General features: G+C 39.8%; 1 protein-coding gene across 2 annotated transcripts in view; it reads right to left on the bottom strand.

Moving 5' to 3' along the window:
* CLYBL (citramalyl-CoA lyase) overlaps positions 1-18,219 on the bottom strand; it is a 168,699-nt gene that overhangs the window by 77,422 nt on the left and 73,058 nt on the right. For both annotated transcript variants that reach the window (XM_034074495.1, XM_034074496.1), the window contains exon 2: positions 1,338-1,527. In XM_034074495.1, coding sequence (XP_033930386.1) covers positions 1,338-1,527 — 190 coding nt within the window. The remainder of the gene's footprint in view (positions 1-1,337; positions 1,528-18,219) is intronic.

Genomic DNA, 18,219 nt, shown 5'->3' with positions numbered 1-18,219 from the left:
TGTGTCTTGCGTCATCTTACAGCAGCAGCCCCCCAAATATAACCTAAACAATACTAATTTGCTGTGACAGCAGATATAATCTTAGTCTTTCACATAGAATTTTAGCAGCAGGAAAATGTTTTGCAACTGTCTTCAGCAGTATACATGAACATCCAGAAAGGCTATTGTCACCTTTCAGAACTAAAATACATATATGCAGACTCTGTAAACTTTTTTCTTTCCAATATACCTGTAAAGGGATGAACGTTAAAGAGAGCACTGTCCAAGAGAGTCCTTCTGGAAAGCAGTAATTCCCAAGAAACAGAACAGAATAATCCACATTTGTGAGATGATATGGTAAAAATTTCAAGCCGATTTTCATAACTTCCTGAACAACACATTCATATTGGAACCTAAACACTGTTTGCTGTAGTTTGAAGCACTGTAACATGGATAGGAAAACTGATACATATGAAAATAATGTGATACAAGCTTATGTTCCTGTTCAGACAGTTGCACTAGGAAACATTTATACCAGTTTCTCCTATACATTGTTTAAGCTGGTGGACTTGGCAGTGTTAGGTTTATGGTTAGACTCAATGATTTTAAAGGTCTTTTCCAACCTAAGCGATTCTCAGCTGTGAAACATTTTAAAATGGTTATTTTCCTATACTTAAAAAATTTGCTTGCAAGCAAACCTGAATGCATGCCACATCATTCTCTCTTCTTTCCCAGGTCAATGTCAGTGAAAACTCAGCACTGGTACTTGACATACATCACATCTGTCTCCCTGCTATCTTGCAGCTCCTTCAATCTAAACTGCTCTTCAAATCCTGGTACACTCAGGTTCTAACTTCTCTTTCCTTCAGAGACATATCCAACAGCATTCCTTCCAGAAAGCTCGGGAAGAAAATCTTTCTAAACACACCAAGACTCAAACCCAAACTCACGCTCTTTTGCTCACAATCTGAAGATTATTTCATTTCAGCAGCAAACCCCCCATCTGGTGATTCTGAACTAACTCTTCCTTTCCTGCTTCTCTTCTCTCAGACCATTTCTTCCTCTTCCCTAAGAAACATGCAGCAGTAACAATGTCTTCCACTCTTCCATGATGAAAGCTTATACCCAGCTCTGTATTCCTTCAAAACTCCCTCCTCATTTACTTACATGAGATGTCTTTCAGTCCTGGGCAAGCAGATTTTCCCAACACCTTTACAAAGCCTACCAGTCTTACATTACTTTGTAGATCATAAGATTTAACCTTGTCTCTCTGGTTGTCGGTTTCCCAAGGCAAAGGCAATGTTTTTCCACAAGTTCTCTTCAACACTGATTATATCACAGAGATAATTTTTAATTACCTTTCTGTTCAGAGCCACACCATCTTCACAGTCCAGCACCGCACAATCTACGTTTAGTGATGGGATTTTTTGTATCTTCCTTTCATCATCCGCAGGTACGTACAGCACAGCTCGCCTGGGAACATACTTGTGAGATGATGCAAAGCGGTAGCTAAGCTTAGTAACACCAGCCTGCAGAGGAGAATCCACCCTGCAAAAGACATTTTTTAAATTAGACTCTTGGCTACAATGCTGTAAAGAATAGTTGACTGTATTTTAAAAGTGAAACATTTCTACGTAAACAGCGGCTGGTTTTGGGTTATCTGCATATTCTTTCTTCTTTAGAAAGAATCAAAGTAGGGAAGTATCAGTATTACAGCTAATTACAGTATAAAACTACTATGTTCAACAGAGCTTGCAAACTTAAACACTGAGAACTGAAGAACTACCAGGGCTGAGGTTATCTGTGCAGCCTTAATCACGCTGCCCGTTCTGTGGGCTATATAGCAAGTACTAAATACAGAAGGGTGGTGGTTGGTTTTTCCCCTAGTCATAGGACTCCTCCATAGGATGGAAACTGTGCTGGGAACAGATGAAGACTGCTTCAGAGAGGAGGCTGTTATCTGCTGTGTTTGCTCCAGGAGCTGGATGGCATGCTGTGAATGAAGCAGGGGTGTTGGTTAAAACAAACATGGGCTTGCAAAGTTGATTTTGCAACCTTGGTGTTATATCAACAAACACATTTGCATGCAAATTTTAAATAAGCAAAATGGATGGAGGGAGAAACGAGGAAAACAGGAATGAAAACCCCATGTAATATGGAACCTCACTAATCCAAACACGTCCTCTCAGAAGCCTGCAGATCTCCAGATCCGTAGCACAGACTTCCATCAACAGAGCTTAGAAACCCATCAGCAGGCTGTTGACTGCCGTACCTTTTAAAGCTTATAAATGCTTTGTGCACCATGCTCCAGTGCAGGAGTGAGCCTGTGGTGCCCCACGGCTTGAGTAGGTGGCATCCGCATGGACTGGAGGCGTCAGGTTTGTGGCAGTCTCCACCCTGTGCCAGAATTCCTGGTGAGGGACCATATAACCCACCCTAGGCACGAGCCAGGTTGGTGCACTTGGAGGCAGTGGGACTGCCAGGGGAGGTGGCCCTGAGTGTGGTAGGGAGCTTGCTCTGCTCCATAATTATAAGCGCAGAGAAATAAATTGCAGAGGGTGCCTCTGTGTTCCATGGCCAAAAAAAATCCCCTTGCCTGCTTCTGTTCCTCCCCATTTCACACTGTACCCCCCAGGCCCATTCATACATGAAAAATGAGGACAAAGTAATACAATTTGCCTTCTTACTCAGAGCACAAGTCACTTATTCCACAAAATAATCCTACCATATAACACCATTATGCATTATCATGTATATTATTCAGCACTTTGAGTAATGTAAAGCTTTTCTAGCACCATGCTGAACATGTCATTATCGCATCATGTCAGGGACCCATGCATTTTCCTGTGCCCCTCTTAATAATGCTTCCCAAGTTGCTACACTTGGATGATGTACAACTACATGCATACATGGGTTTTCTTAGATGTGAACATGACTAACCCTCTCAAAATGCCTGGAAACGAGTTCAGTTGATATAAATCACAGCCAACATGGTGTGAGGCTGACAGACCACTACAGTACTTGCCTTTCTAAGCTAACCCCATAGAAGAACCTTCTCTTCCCCTAGAGTGTGCATCCTAAAAGCTGAATGTAAGTCACAAATTGAAAAGATGAAGAAAGCTTGTATTACCTTTTATCTCAGTAAACTAAATTGAAAAGGACAACTATTCCACCACCTCCTCTGCTGTGTCTCTGCAAGCCCACAAAAACCCAATGCCAGACTCTTCCTTGTAATAGGCTAGTACTGCTTAACTCAGCCTAAGAAAGGGATGGCTTTGCTGTTAAAAAGAAATTAGACATTATTTTATTCCAAGTGCTACTGCTACCCTTGCTAATAAATCTTCTTCATCAACAACTTCCAGACTTATGTGGTGGAGGTCCTGACAACACCTGCAGACATGCAACTGGGATCTACTGAGTTTCTCCTAAGTACCCTCTCTGCCCCTCTTCCACAAACCACTTCATGTCCCCTGCTTCATGTTGAAGTGGGGATGGTAACACAACCTGTGGCAACTCAAGTGGCTGCTGGTTAAATCCACTTAATCCCATTTTCTTCCAGTAGTACACTTTGGGAGAGCAAGGAGGAGGTGAAGAGTGGTTTATCTCAAATGGAAATAGGAGGGGTTTGTTTCAGTGTGACACAGAGGTCAGTAAAGAAGTCTGCAGTCCTCCACTGAACATATATGAGAGGACAAAAGTGATTAGCTTCTATTCTCTTTCTCTGATGGCTTCAGCCCTGTAGTTCCTAAAGGCACAAAAGAGTCAAAGAGCTCAGACCATTAATAGTTAACTCCAGCCTAGAGCCAAGCAGCCCCTGAAACACCCTTAATGACTGCCTGTCATCAATCCTCCAACTCCATAAACCCTACAGACGTGACTGATACCATAATCCAGAGCATGCTGAGATGAGATGCATCTCCAATCACACATTTCCCAGGATTTCTTCTGGGCTGCTGTCCAACCAAGGGATGTTTGACCAGCTGGTTTCCCTCTCACTGCTGCAAGCCCTATAAAGACAGCTCTGCTTACCGTGCACAATGGTATGGAGTATCTTGTAGGTAAACCTGTCGTTACCTCCAGGCCAGATTTAGTTAGGTGTCACTATTGAGGTCTATGAACTTTCCCTTAGATGGGAGAACAATGGCTTTCCCAGCAGACCACCTGACTCCAAACAAATGGCAGATTTAATCCATTAAAATATCAACACCTGATATACTTAATGTTAGAAATACTATCACCTGCTGACTATCGGTATCTCCTCCTCAGCTAATCAATATTGTAGCCACATGGGCCTAAACCACAGGTTTCTCAGGACACAGATTATTATAAAAATACACTGTTAATGTGTCAATTAGTTAGTCCTATGGAACATTTTAGCAAGTTGAAGAAGCAATAATTTTTTCAAGAGGTATGGCCAAAAACAAAGCTGTACATGAGGAGCTGGTGTCAGTGGACCAACACAGCATTATTCTCCTTTCAAAACAAAGAGCTCTAAAAATGTACATGGCAAATAAGAGTTTTCAACATGTATGCTTAGGTATGACTGTAGTAAATGTTTTCGTATGCTATTATTTTGACATATATTCCTAAAAAATCCTCTTCTTACTCTGCAATTTCCTTCCGTAGTCATCTTTTATGTTCTACAACAAAATGAAATGTACAGGAAGAAGGGAAGTTATTAAAAAAATCCATTTGCTTATAAACCTTTTTAAAACAGCAGCAAGGCCCAGGGTGCTATGCATATGAGCAGTTAGCTACTGTAGTAGGAAACACTATCCTGATTATCTCAACTTCTGTTATTTTGATAGAATAAAAACATCCCCAGTGGTTACTTTTTTAGGACAAAAAAACCCCACACAGCACTGCAATCTCAATTATATTGTTAACTGCATGCTGTAAAGAGGAAGAAAATCTTACATATGTTTCCTGACTGCAAGTATCTTAATGATTCAAACTAAGCTTGACTATGCTTTAAACTAAACACATGGACATAAGCCAAGAGAATTTGCTAAGACAATGTTTCTTCCTTTAAGCACTGTAAGTTAAAACAAGGACTAGGCTATTGGGTAATGCTCATTAAATTGTTTTACAGCAGCGTATTTTCGTTCATAGCATCTAGCAGCATGCTGAATGCTCTTGGGTCTCGGAAATGAAACTAAATTTCTTCAGCAAACATAACACTCTACTGAAGTCTTCATCAAATATGCAAAAGTAGCTGACGAGTTAAAGTTACTCATGATCCTCTGAGAACTGTTTTACCCAAGAGCAAGTAGTTAATCCTCGGGAAGGAGAAAAGAAAACTTTTTTGATTACTAAGAGACATTGCACTTCACAATGGCAGCCATTGCAACCAGTGAAATTACCCCAAATTATACACATTTCCCTGCTGTAAACTGCATTTTCACATTCCAGTGTTGCTCATACTCACACATATACTTAACTACACACACCTGTGCAGTCTCATTGGAGCCAACAACATACAGCTCACGAAGTAAAGTACTCCCACAAGTGATTTTCAGGATCAGCACTTTAGCCTGTCCCTCTGTTCCCTGCTTATTTGCTAGATGAAAGCATCCCTGGAAGAGACACTACACCACGATCTACCTGAAGCATGGAAAAATATCCATTGCTTAATAGGCCAAATCTCTCCTTCTACGATCTTTGGCACAGTGTTGGCAAATTGTTTTCAAAGAGCATTTTTCAGCATTTCAATAAAACCATTTAAAAAGATGGATAATTTCCACAATGTGTATTTCTGACCTGTATGCATGTAACTGCATACCAACCACAAGCCTGGATATCTGTGGTGCTGTGGCAGAAGGACAGAAGGTAACCAAGACCCCTGAACATGAAACAACAAATGCAGCACAATCTCCTACAAATTATTTCTCTAATAAGAGCAAAAAAACCCAACCCAGAGTAAATATAACGGTTTTCCTATGTTGAATTTTCTAGGGAGTAGCTCACAACCGCACACAAATAACCCACCAAAGACAAAGGAAACTACTTCGAAATTACAAAGCCCTGCAATTTGCATAGTAATTCTTTCTAACTAAGAAAAGAAGATATAAGTTGTTTGTTATAAATATCAGCAGGCCCTGTGCAAATAGGAAGGGCTCACAGCCGAGTTGAGTATTTGTCGAATCAAAGCGACTCACCAGAGTTTTATTGGTACAGCTGCGGCGCATGCATTTTATCACACATGCTAATAATCCTGGTTATGGCACTAACATTTTAATCATTTGTTCTGTGGGCTTGTTTCTCAAACAATTAGCACTAATGAATGGCCAAAATACCTCAGATCATATATGTCTAATTGCAGTCAAGAGCGGTTATTGTCCGCACGTACATTTCAATTCACCTCTGGGGATAATGTTTGTTAATTGTATTTCTTTATATAGCAAGTGAAAAAAGGCTGTTCACTCAAAAAGGGACTAAGTGTTCTCTTCTTTCCCTTTGTTCCCACAAGAAGCTAAAGTCACTTCAAGAGGCACTTAATCCCATCATCCATGGTTACAATTGCCTTACAGCATCAATCAAAAAGAATCTGAAGTAAAATGATGCAGCTATATTGTGTAATTAAAAGCAATTCAGGTAGTTATTGCTTGGGGCATTTTCCAGGTCCAAATACTTAAAATGGCACTGCGGGGATGCTAAATACTGTAGTGTTTTAAATTTGGTCAACTACAATATCTCACAGAGAAAGGGGAGGAATATGCAAAAAAAAAAATCTCCTAGTGTGTATTGTAAAGCGAAAGAAAAGAGGAGGAACAGCTAACGTTTGAAGTGACAAAATCTACAAGTCTCCATATAAAAGGGAAATAAAAATATCAAGAAGAGAGAAAAGGGGAGGAGAAAGAAAAGGACGGCATTTTTAAGGAAAAAGAAATTCCCTGCAATTGTTAAAAAGTTAACATGTGAAAAAATGCTAATGTTTCCTCCTCGCATGGAAAACAAAAGCTCACGTCACAAGTTTTACCATCAGAATACAGGTCCCTGAAATCTCTGTGCTTTCCCAGTGGAAATAAATCCAAAGTAAACTGAGTGGTTCTTCTTTGGGGGAAGGAAGGAAGGAAAAAAAAAGAAAAGAAAAAGACTTGTGTTAAATTTGAAGAGTTACGATATTTACTTTTGAATAAAGCCCGAAGTTCGAGAAGGTACTTTACCTAACCCTGATCCAATTAGGCTAAAATTAAAACTGGGGGGTTATCAACATATCAAACACTCAGCTTTGCATTTTCATTTCTTCCTTTGTTCCAGACCCACTATGGTCATTTCCCTGACCCTCTGAAAACTAATTAAGAACCCCCAAACCTAACCCCTTGCCAGTGCAGGCAGAAGCCACCAGCTCCCGTGGTTTGAGATCTTCTGACAAGCAGCTTTTCTTACCAGTTAAAGCACTCTGGAAAAGTCTTTGTCTGATTTTAAACTTCCCCCCATAAGACTAATACTATCTTGTACCGATGTAATGTGGAGATTTAATTTCCCTGAAGGTGATGGGAGATAAACGGGTGTAAAATCCATCCCCCCATCCCTCAAGTTGGAAGAAGGTGAAAGAATAAGTCCTAACACTTTCACAGTACCGTTAGGGAGACAGGCAGTCTGCACCCAGCTGCAGGAACTGAACGTGGTGGGCAAAAGAAGTGCTCACAAGAACTCAACGAATTGAGAAATTTAACCCCCGTAACAACCTCCTTTGGATATCAAAAGGGACAGATTGGAGGGGGTCACTCCCAGGAGCGGTTGCCTGCTGGAAAAACTGTAGCGAGGAGAAATGAAAAGAGGGCTTCCAAGTGACCTTTCACAAGTGCTTGCTCCAACTGATCAGGACGTATCACGTTATAGCCAAAAATAGAGAAGCGACCCAAATGGGGAAGGAGGGAGAGCTCCTCTGGTAAAAAACATCACAATGCAGATGTGAGTGGAAGAAAGCAATTTAGGGTTTAAATGAAAACTGGGTACTAACTCCAAAGTTGCCGACTAGTAATTTTAGGAAAAATATGTGCCTTCGGCTGCTATACATAATTTTTTTTCTATCCCCAGTAAATTGATGTAAGTCATATAACTGGACACTAGAGAAAAGATCGACTACAAACCACAAACTTACTGACAAAGGCTTAAAACCAGGGACCCATAAGTCATAAAATGATAAAAGGCTATCACAGGTTAAATAGTTAACCAAACTTTCTCCTCCCACCAGCACTAAATGTAAAGAAAAAAAAAGGACCTTTTATTTACCTCACCATGTTCTTTCAACTACATTTGACCCTGTTGTTTTGGTTCACTCTGAGCTCCACCATGCTTTGAATTGCTTTGACTGAAGATCAGGGTTTCTTTTTTTTCTTCTCAGTTCAAAATGGTCAAATTAGACAGCAAGGATAAAAATAAAAGGACCACTGATGTCTCACGTTACTAACATCTCCTGTTTTCACTGCAGCAAAACCAGTCTGTTTGTGAGGAAGAGGAGAGTGCTACTCTTCTGTGACTTAATAAGGGAATTCTTGAAGAGATTTAAATAATGGCTCAGGGTGACAAGGGCTGCTGCTTCCTACTAATGGCAACAGGCTGCTTCTCTCGGGCAGCCTGTGTGTGTGTGTTTGCTATCATCCAAGGTTAATTGGTGTCCTGTCTTGGGGAGATTTAACATATGTGACATACAGTCGAGGGTTCACTCCCTTCCTTACAGTGTGGATGACTCCGAATGCCTCCTCATGCTCACAAAGTATTCCTGAGCTGAGATGTGCCTCGTTTTGCTTTAACCATTAGCAAAGTTTACAGTTCCTTGGGATGCTTTCTGCTGCTCAGTTAAACCCACACCACTGCAGGGCAATGGGAAAGCACTCTGTCTGTGACACACTCACTTCAACACATTTAAGAAAATGTAGCTAAGATAAAAATTAATTTCCCTGTTTTCTGAAGATATATTATGTATGAAGATACATAAACACTAAATATAAATAGGTTTGAACTTTAAATTTCTATAAGTAAGTTTTAAGTGCTTTCATTTATTTGACTGATGTTGTTTCTGTGTTGCAGATTTTTAATCTACAACACTGCAAACAGATATTGTAAAATTTTGTTTTCCCAACAAAAGCTCTTGCACTACATTTTTTACAGAATTGCAAGAGCTGAGACAGAAAATTACAACACATTTTAAATAACAAAAGCACCCCACAATAAAGATGAAGATTCAATACCATACCAAGAGGTTTAGAAAGGAGTACACATAAAATCAGACATTTTTAAGATGTGCATTGAGAAGTAAGAAGAGATTACTCTGGATGTATGACATCAGTGTACCATTTGCTTTAATTTATCACTGTTGTGTACAAACCAAGTCACACCAAGTGTTCTGAGGGCTGTGCAACAAAAAGGAAAAAAACATGGCTTCTGGGGTCAAGCATCTTCCAGTTCAGGAGGAGGATTAGGATGCTCCAGGATTAGCAAACTGTCCTGGACTATCCCATGCCAAAATCTGTTTTGGGAAGTGAATTCATAAACCCCACAAACCTGTGATGGTTACACTGTTATAAAGTCAGACCTATATTAGTGGCCTCTGCAGAAAAATGAACTTTGAGGAGATTCTTTATGTCACTTGCCTCCTCCAATTCTCCCCTCCAGCTCACTGCTGGGCACTTCTCTTCCTACTGTTTCTGCCCTAATGTTTTCACACACACTGACCCTGCACCCATCGTGTCTCTATGCACACATATGGAAAAAAATAGATAACAAGGTTTGGACAGAACTTGTTTTCCCACTGAACAAGCTTTTCCCCTCTTTTCTTTCCTACTCCCCCCTCTTCCTTCTGTGCTGGTGCCAACATAAGGATACAGGGAGCATCCCCACCACTGAGCTCTCACAACCGGTCCAGCTGTGTGTGCACTGGTTAAATGCTGCAAGGTCAAGATCGAGACCACAATTTGAAAATTCAGTGCTAATCACCTTCATTACAGTCTGTGTCCCAAACAGCCAAAGCCTCCTGAGCAGTTTAGGAGAAGGCTGTTAATGACTTATATGTAAAATAAGAAACAGGCACTTGATAAAGTCAGAATCAATAAAGTGCCCTTCCTGCCTGTTAAATGACTGCTGTAACACAGAGCCACTATGTTCACCAAAGCCTGTGCAGGTTAGATATCCATATCTGCCCAGCATGAAAGAAAGGGAAAACAGTACAGTCCTTAAAATCAGTTCTGATTTACATCTGAGTTAAACCAAAATTACTCTAAAGACGTAACTCTAAAGTCAATATACTGGTGCTGCAGAAGTCATAAGAAAGGAGAAATCTGTCACCCATTTTGGGTCTTTCAAACTTTTTGATTTTTTTTTATGACAAACTGTGGTCTTTGTAATTTTGGCTGCAAGGGGGTTATTTTATAAACTGGGGTTCCCTTCACACTTCTGAGAATTTTTCACTAAACAGGTCATATTTTATCTTGGTTTGCAATTTACAGCAGTCTACACTTAGGCGAAGCACAAACAGCTCGATGATTCCTGTACTTAGAAATGTATGTAAATTATGCTACTAAATAAAGCACAGACATTTTTACTACTTAGGAAAAACAAAGCAATATTGCAATCTTCTCTGCACTTTGAGACTGCTCCTGTAAACTCAGTCAAGCATGTGCTTAGCCCAGAGAAATCAAAAGGACTAGTCAAAACACTTAAAATTAACCATGTGCTTAAGTGCCTGCAGGACTGGGGATTAATTTTGGATTATGAAACTGTTCCATTTCAATGTGTTCTTAGACTATATGTGACCCAACCTGCTATTTTCAGGTTTTGGCACAGAGACTTGGGCAAAATTGAGACTTAGATGCACGCAGATGCAATCCAGCTGGTGGATACCTTTTAAGCAATATAGAGATGCTCAGTCTCAGCTGGGGGGAGGAGGGGAACCTGCATGATATTTTCAGAGTAAGATTAAAAACAAAAAAATATTTATGTTTAGCCAAGCGTTATTTTGTATAAGAATTATTATGATGCACAAGAATAATTTTGTATTAAACTGATCTTATTCAGAACGGTTTCTGTGCCAAACAACTGAGCAGTGAAGAACAATTTAGCAAACAATTAGTAAATCTGAAACCACTGTAGAACAGAACTAAAATGTGCCACAATTACATCAAAAAAATAAAATGCTGCAATTACATCAAAGCTGATGAAATATGACAGAAAAAAAGGACGAATGCACAATGCCATTAGTCCAATAGCAAGTGTAGCGACACTAATTGAAAACCAACCGCTCTCTGCTTTTGAATACAAGCCTGGTGGAAATTTTAAAATACTTCCTAAATGGACAATAAAGAAGAACACTTGGAAATCCTGCAGGGATCCAGGCAATGCTTAACTTCAGAAATGTCTACAGGCAGAAATACTACCCTGCAGTATAGCTCAGGATGGCACAAACAAGCATCTGTGTTTATTTTTTAACTAGTCAGATTTATAAGAGCAATGAAATCCCTACATAGGCATTTTATATTGACCTGATATGGACTTACTGTTTTAACCAGCTTTTTAACTAACTCCACAAGTTAATAAAGGCAACTACATGAATCCTTACTGCCTATACATTAAGATAAGAAAAACATTCATTAAGCAATATCCAGACTGTTTTAATTACAGGAATATCACTCTTATTTGTAGTATAATGTTCGTTAAGTACAGTATAACATTTTCTTAAAATGCCCCAGAGGCAGTTAAACTCTTGATTAGCTATAAAAAAAGAATCTCCCTTAACTTCAATCACAGGAGTTAATGCCCACTGCAATGAAATTCCAGTACTTTTAATCACACAAAAATGTCATAGTCATATGTAAATCTTATTAACCATGAAAACATTATATAAGATCAAATGAATTTTCTATCACTACTCAGTGTTAGTAAAATGTAGGAATTTTTCTATGGCAATTATGGTAGTAACAGTAATAATTATTTCCTGGGAGAATGAAATCAGCTGAAACCCAGATGTTATTTCATTAATATCAAAAGATAGCATGGAATGTCCTTAAATTCTGACATCTATATTTTAATGCCTTTAACCATGTCCCTGACCAATTATCCAAAGTTTAAACATACAAAACTAGTAGCAGTAGTGGGGTTAAACAGCCTTATGGAGACTGCAAAACATTCTTGATCTCCAGTAAATAAACACCTGGCAAAGCTTATTATCCAATAGTATTTCCTTTTTCTTCTGCCTTATTCAGTATGTTACAAGAACTAACATTATTAATGCTTTTGTAAAGATGACAACGAAACATACACATTTTCTTCAGTATTTATCCTGTAGCAGCCCATTATTCCATACATCTCTTAAAAAAACCCCTTGCTATTAATTTTTTGTTTGCTAACAGCACCAAGAATTCAAAAATTCAAGAACAATGTGATGCTTTAAAAATGGCAACATTTTCCAAGTGCTCATTGAAATACCATTTTCTGTTTCTTGTGACCTTGGTTTTGTATTTTCAAGCTTTTCCTTGCAACAGTCAAAGCCAGAAATTTTCTTCAAAAGTAAGATAAAATAAAGGTGAGATTTTAGGAAGCCATGCTTAAAGGAAATACAAAATATTGTGAAAGTAATGATAAAAAGATGACAATTGTCAATTCATTTTGACCTGCCACACAGGCAGCAGAAGGATGCTTCTATTACAGAGAAACAGGCTTGTTAATCCCTAGCTCAGCAGCGGCCCTCCAAAATCATCTCCTTGGTAGGGTCAGTAAACTAAAAATGATAAATCTAGTGCCTGCCAGCCTCTTTATGCTTAGCATCCCTCTAGCCCCTGAGTTCCGCTTAGCGAGTGATAAGCCTTTGCATGGTGCTACCCTGAAAGGAACAAACCCCTCACACTGATGAACTGGTGGATCGGATCCTGCTTCCTTCATGGGTGCATATTTGGGGTGTGTGGTCAAAGCTCAGGGAGCACCCTCCAATGGGGGGAATTCAGCCATAACCTTCCTCTTCACTCAGGCACTTCATCAAGTTCCTTGAGGAGATGAGCCTGCTTGGAGGAGATGAACCCCACCCAGTACTGTCTACAGCAGGGAAGTAATATGAAGGGGCACACTGGTCCTGTCATCACAGCCCATTTTACCAAGGATGAGTTTTGCTCTGTAAGCAAGCTCAAACACCTTAAAGGTGCTGGACCTACCAGGGCAGATAAGACAAACATGTGATGGAGGAAAAATATTCACCAAGGGACGCATTTTAATCCTAAATGCATCAGCCTGCTATAGAAAAAAAACATTTCTAAGCTACCTTTGGAATTCAGTAATCTAAACATTTTCAAGAATTCATCAGATTGGCTTTGCCACATCCCAGGATGCTTAGAAACTGGTCATAAAACCATGGCTCACAGGTCCCCTCTACAGTTTCCCCCACTTAGTAAGTCCCATCCCATTTGATGGTCAGCCAGTCACCAACATGGATGCTTCAAAATATCATCATCCAGAGTGGGAGAGAGACAGGGTGAAAATCAAATCCTCTGCCAATCAGAATGATTTTATTTTTGAAGAAAAGGTCAAATTATCAGCCAGCAGCCCCTTTTAGGGCACTGACAGTACCAACAGCCCTTGCTCTGTGCAAGTGGGAGTGCAAGCTCTCTTATTACATGCTCTGTGGGAGTTTCTTAACTGTGTTTCCCAGGTGAGATTACTTGTGTGGTTATGGTTTCTACAGCATGTATTTACTGTGGCTGCTGAACACAGTGAAGAAGCCAACTGAAATTTAGGTAAAGCTCAAAGTTGCTCTCCTTGCCAACAGTCTTGTTTCACAGGATGTTCCTTTTCCACTCACACCTCAGTTTTATTGAGTGTGGATTTCCTACCTCACTGCCTCACAACACACACTGTCGTCATCTGTCCTTCTCTCTCTTAGAACCAAAGGAGAAAGTGTCACCAAGCACACAGCTCACTCAGGAGTGCTGTGAAGAAATCCTTCCAGACTGAGTTTAGGAATGAGGATTTGTTTTTTTCCCTCTAAATTCTTCACACAGTCTGTTCAATATTTGTTTAAAAATAAGTGAAAACCAGAAGTACACTGCCTTCCCTGCAACCTACACAAATAAAGAAAATGTCTTTTAGCTCATAATGATATATAATAGATGAGCAAAAGTCCTGGATTGCATGAAAATACAATCTATAAGGAGAAATAGGATTAGGTCTACTTCCATATAACAGTTTTTATGACATTTAAATGACCATCTGCGGTTCTCGAAGGAAGTGTCATAGCACTCTACATCTGTATAAAAACTGAACAACATACAGACTCTTTGAACTCACTGATATATAACCCTGTGGAAAAAAAAACTCCCAGAGAAAATCTGTAGGGCATCACTTGGTTTTCCTTTAAAAAACTTCTTTAACAATGTCTGACATGAATACAAGTTCAGACTTAAGGAAATGACATATGTCTTTTATCCTGTACTGGATAAAGAGAACAAATATTCCATTACTGTATCTGCCTGCTTTGTTTATTTAGGTATCATTCTAGACATGCTTTAGTACAAAGATGAAATAATATCATTGAGGTACATTGTAATTCTGCAGAACAAGCCAGTAATATGCACTAATATTAAGAAACAAAGTGAAGATTTTATATATGTGATTTGGATGGTTTGAAGTGTCAGTTTTAGTCTCACACTACTCCACCACTCCTTGTTCAACCTGATCTGCTTCTTTGCTGATAAAAAAGATGTCATGGATGTGTTAGTTTTTATCTTTGCAAATAACAGTTTAGGTGAGCTAGTGTGTGTCCGTGATGGTAAGACTTGTTGTCAGAGACTAGCATCAGATGCTCTGGGAGAAAATAGCGCATATCCACTCTCTTCTCCAGAACACATCCATCAGGTGAAGTCTTTCCTCCTTCTTTGTGTCATTTGAGTTTAAAGGAGAAAATGCAAAATAATAACCTCACTAGCACTAGATGCAAGCAAGAACAAAACATGAGACACTGGACAGACGGTTTAATATCCCTTTTCTTACAGGTAAGGTTTTATTTTGGCTTGCAACCAGAATAGTCAGAGGTGAACATTTATTTATGTGTGTGCATGCTTATATTTATGTGTTTATGTGCGTGCATATATATCTATGTATATAACTTAGTTATTTAGGTACACATAAATGTGCATATATATATGTACACATGTATGTGTATAAAGAGACTCAGTGTGGCATAGTACAACAATGGAAAGTGGCAAAAGGAATTATCTTCCATAAATCCAAGAAATAATCAAACTTGTTTTTCCATAACTTTTAGTCTCAAATATTTCTCATACTTTGCTGGGATAATTGCCTTTTCCTGAATCTCCAGCAGTGGCATTAGAGTGGGAATTCTCCAGTGAAATATGAAGTCTCCTGAGGACTGAATGTTGTTCCACCACTAGTTATTGGTGACAGTGCCTTGCTTTTGCAACACTCGTGGTCTCTTACCATCATCACACACTTTACATTCACACGCTGTGGGCATCCCACATGTCTTTCAAGTACAGGTGTGACCCTGCAGATTTACAGCTGCTGTAGATTGAAGACATGTCTCAGTGAGCCAAAGCAGCTCTGCCCTTAATATTACTGCATTCTGTGTTTGCCCAGTTCCTGCCAGAACAAAGAAAGCAACATGCTATTTCACATAAGTGAAATTCCTTCCATTTAATTTCTTGGAGCTCAGGATTTTTAGCCATAAGAAAGTAAGAGAACGATCTCATACCCTCCTTTCCTTGCCCCTGCTCAGATTATTATTGAATGGCAAGGAGGGAATTTAGGGTCTGTTTCATCAGTACTCCGCCAGTATACATTAATGTATACATTGCTAGGTGGGAAAAAAGATAACTTTTTAGCTAAAATAGCCATTTACAGTACTAGTCAGCTGCACCAAAGTGCACTTAAAAAAGCAGGGGGCAGCTAATTTCTCTCTTCCCTTCTGAGGAGCAGAAGGACATGGGTGGCCATTCCCAAACCATAATGATCCTAAGAGTATTTTCCAGCCTAAAGATTCTATGAGCTGTTCTCCAATCCACTCCTGAGACTGCATGGTTCCTGTGCCCATGCTGAGCTGCGAAAACCACAGCTGAGCCATTTGCAAAAGAGACTCAAGTCCCCTGTGGGAACAGTGAAGAGAGGTCTGTCCTTGGGAAGACTTCCATGCCCATCTTAGATACCTGAATCTAAATGGGTATGCATTTAGGCTATTTTGATATCTTTGGAATAGCTGGAAGGTAATTACCACCACTACTAGTGCTAGTACTGTGTTTAAATCATTTATTTCTCTATATATTACAACAATGTCTTCTTCAGAGTAAATGTTGTTCCATTGCTGGACATTCCTGAGGCTCTACATCCCAGCATTCAGCACCCTCAAAGAGTAAAACACACCTGGTGCAATCTAGCCTGAAACCCTGCTTCTCCTTTCAACACATCAAGTTGTGTTTTGGTGTCTTTTAAAGATATGTTGCCTTTGTTCCTGTCAGAAGCAGATATAATGTAAAAACTGGTTTTCCCATCGTGATAACAATCTTACCTGCTAACTTGAACATTTCAGTAATGTTGCTAGATTTTGATCCACAGAAAGAATATTATAAATATTAGTAGGTACAGTTGTAGGTACATTCATGCCTTAGGAGTCAGCATTAATTTGAAATATAAATAACCACTAGTGAAATTTTATGTGACTTTAGGTATAGCAGTCTTAAACCACTTCATTTTATCATTTTCTAATCTCTGCAAAAATGCTGCCTATTATGAAGAAAGCAAAGAGAAGACATGCTTTAGACCAGGATAGATTGAATTTTGGAGAAGCAAAGGTGCAAGAGCCTGGAAGACAAATAAAGCTTGAGGCAGCTGCAGCCTGTTACTCAACTAAACATGTGTACACCTTGATTCAAAATACATTTTTATTACTCTATACACCTTTTCAATTGCTTGGAAACCAACAAGCCAATATTTAAGATAGCACAATGAGTATTAGGGTGGCTTTGAAAACAGGGAAGATGCAGGACTTTGGTCAGACTGCTCAGCATTGAGGGCCAGTAAGGAAGACTCTACGGTGGAAAGAGAATAAATGGGTAATTGTAGGCTGCAAGCAGCCAGGTCTGGCAGAAGAGTGAGGTGAGGAAAACCCAGGACCTGGGCAACATAAACATGAAACCTGGAGCCAGTGACATGCAATGGGCAACTCTACAGATGAGTTAAAAGGAGAGGTGATCCTGGACAGCAGCACCCAGCAGACAGGGTGGCCCAGTTGTCCGGGAGAGGGGTGACAAATTCACAGGGTCTCGGTGAGGTGGCCCCTGGTGGCCAAAGGGAGGAATGGGTTTTGTGCAAGAGGAGAGGCAGACAGTGCCAGGATGTGATCCTAACCAAGCCACCCACCACTGGAGAAGACCAAGGCAGACTGGGGAGGACTGCGGGGACACAAGAGGACAGAAGGTGAAACTGTGAAACAGAAACCAAACCATCAACCAGGGATGCAGAAGGGGAGCTATGGCAGGCATTCACTTAGAAAGTCAGAAGAAAACAAAACCAAAAGCAAGATTGAAATAGTAAGATGAAGCTGTAATTAAAAAGAAAACAAACAAAAAAAAAAACAAAAAAGAAGAGGGCAAGGTCAGGGGAGATTTTGGTGAGGCAAGCATCAGTGAAAAGCAGGGAGCAAGGAATCCCTTGACATGGCATCAGAAATAGAAGAAATGTATTAACTCAGGGCAGTCAGCTGCTTCACTTAAGGAAACCAAGAGTAGTTTGGCAGAAGTCTTTGAGGAGGAAGCAGTGGAAAGGGGTTTCAAGGATGGGGAGTACAGGGGAGGAGCAGGAAGCAAAAAGGAGATAGTGGGATCTTGATTTGAGCCAAGTAGCTAAACACAATGTAAGAGTCTGAGCACTCTAATAATATCACTTGACTAAGCATCTTCCTGAATCAGGGCTTGTTTCAGGAGCCTTCTAGTCAAAGACTGGAGAAGTTGTGTAAATCTCATGGAACAAATGGAGGTTGAGCACACAGAATGGAAATGAAATAAGAACTTCAATGCTGACCCCCAGAAATTTTTCTGAAACCCTCTGTGACCTGTCACCTCACTTCACGGAGAAAGCAAGAAAATGTTTTTACTTGCCCTACACTCTGATTTTCCCCACACAAGCAATAATTTTCATTTAAGCATCTACATTGTTTTGCCAGCACTTCATGTTGCATAAAAATAAAGTAACTTCAGCTTCCTGCAATGCAGTGCAAGTGACTGAACTTCCCTTCAGTAGCCA

This window comes from Melopsittacus undulatus, chromosome 2 (assembly GCF_012275295.1).
Source record: "Melopsittacus undulatus isolate bMelUnd1 chromosome 2, bMelUnd1.mat.Z, whole genome shotgun sequence".
Classification (NCBI taxonomy): domain Eukaryota; kingdom Metazoa; phylum Chordata; class Aves; order Psittaciformes; family Psittaculidae; genus Melopsittacus; species Melopsittacus undulatus.
Note: the sequence above shows the minus strand (reverse complement) of the source record. Positions and strands in the feature narration are given on the sequence as shown.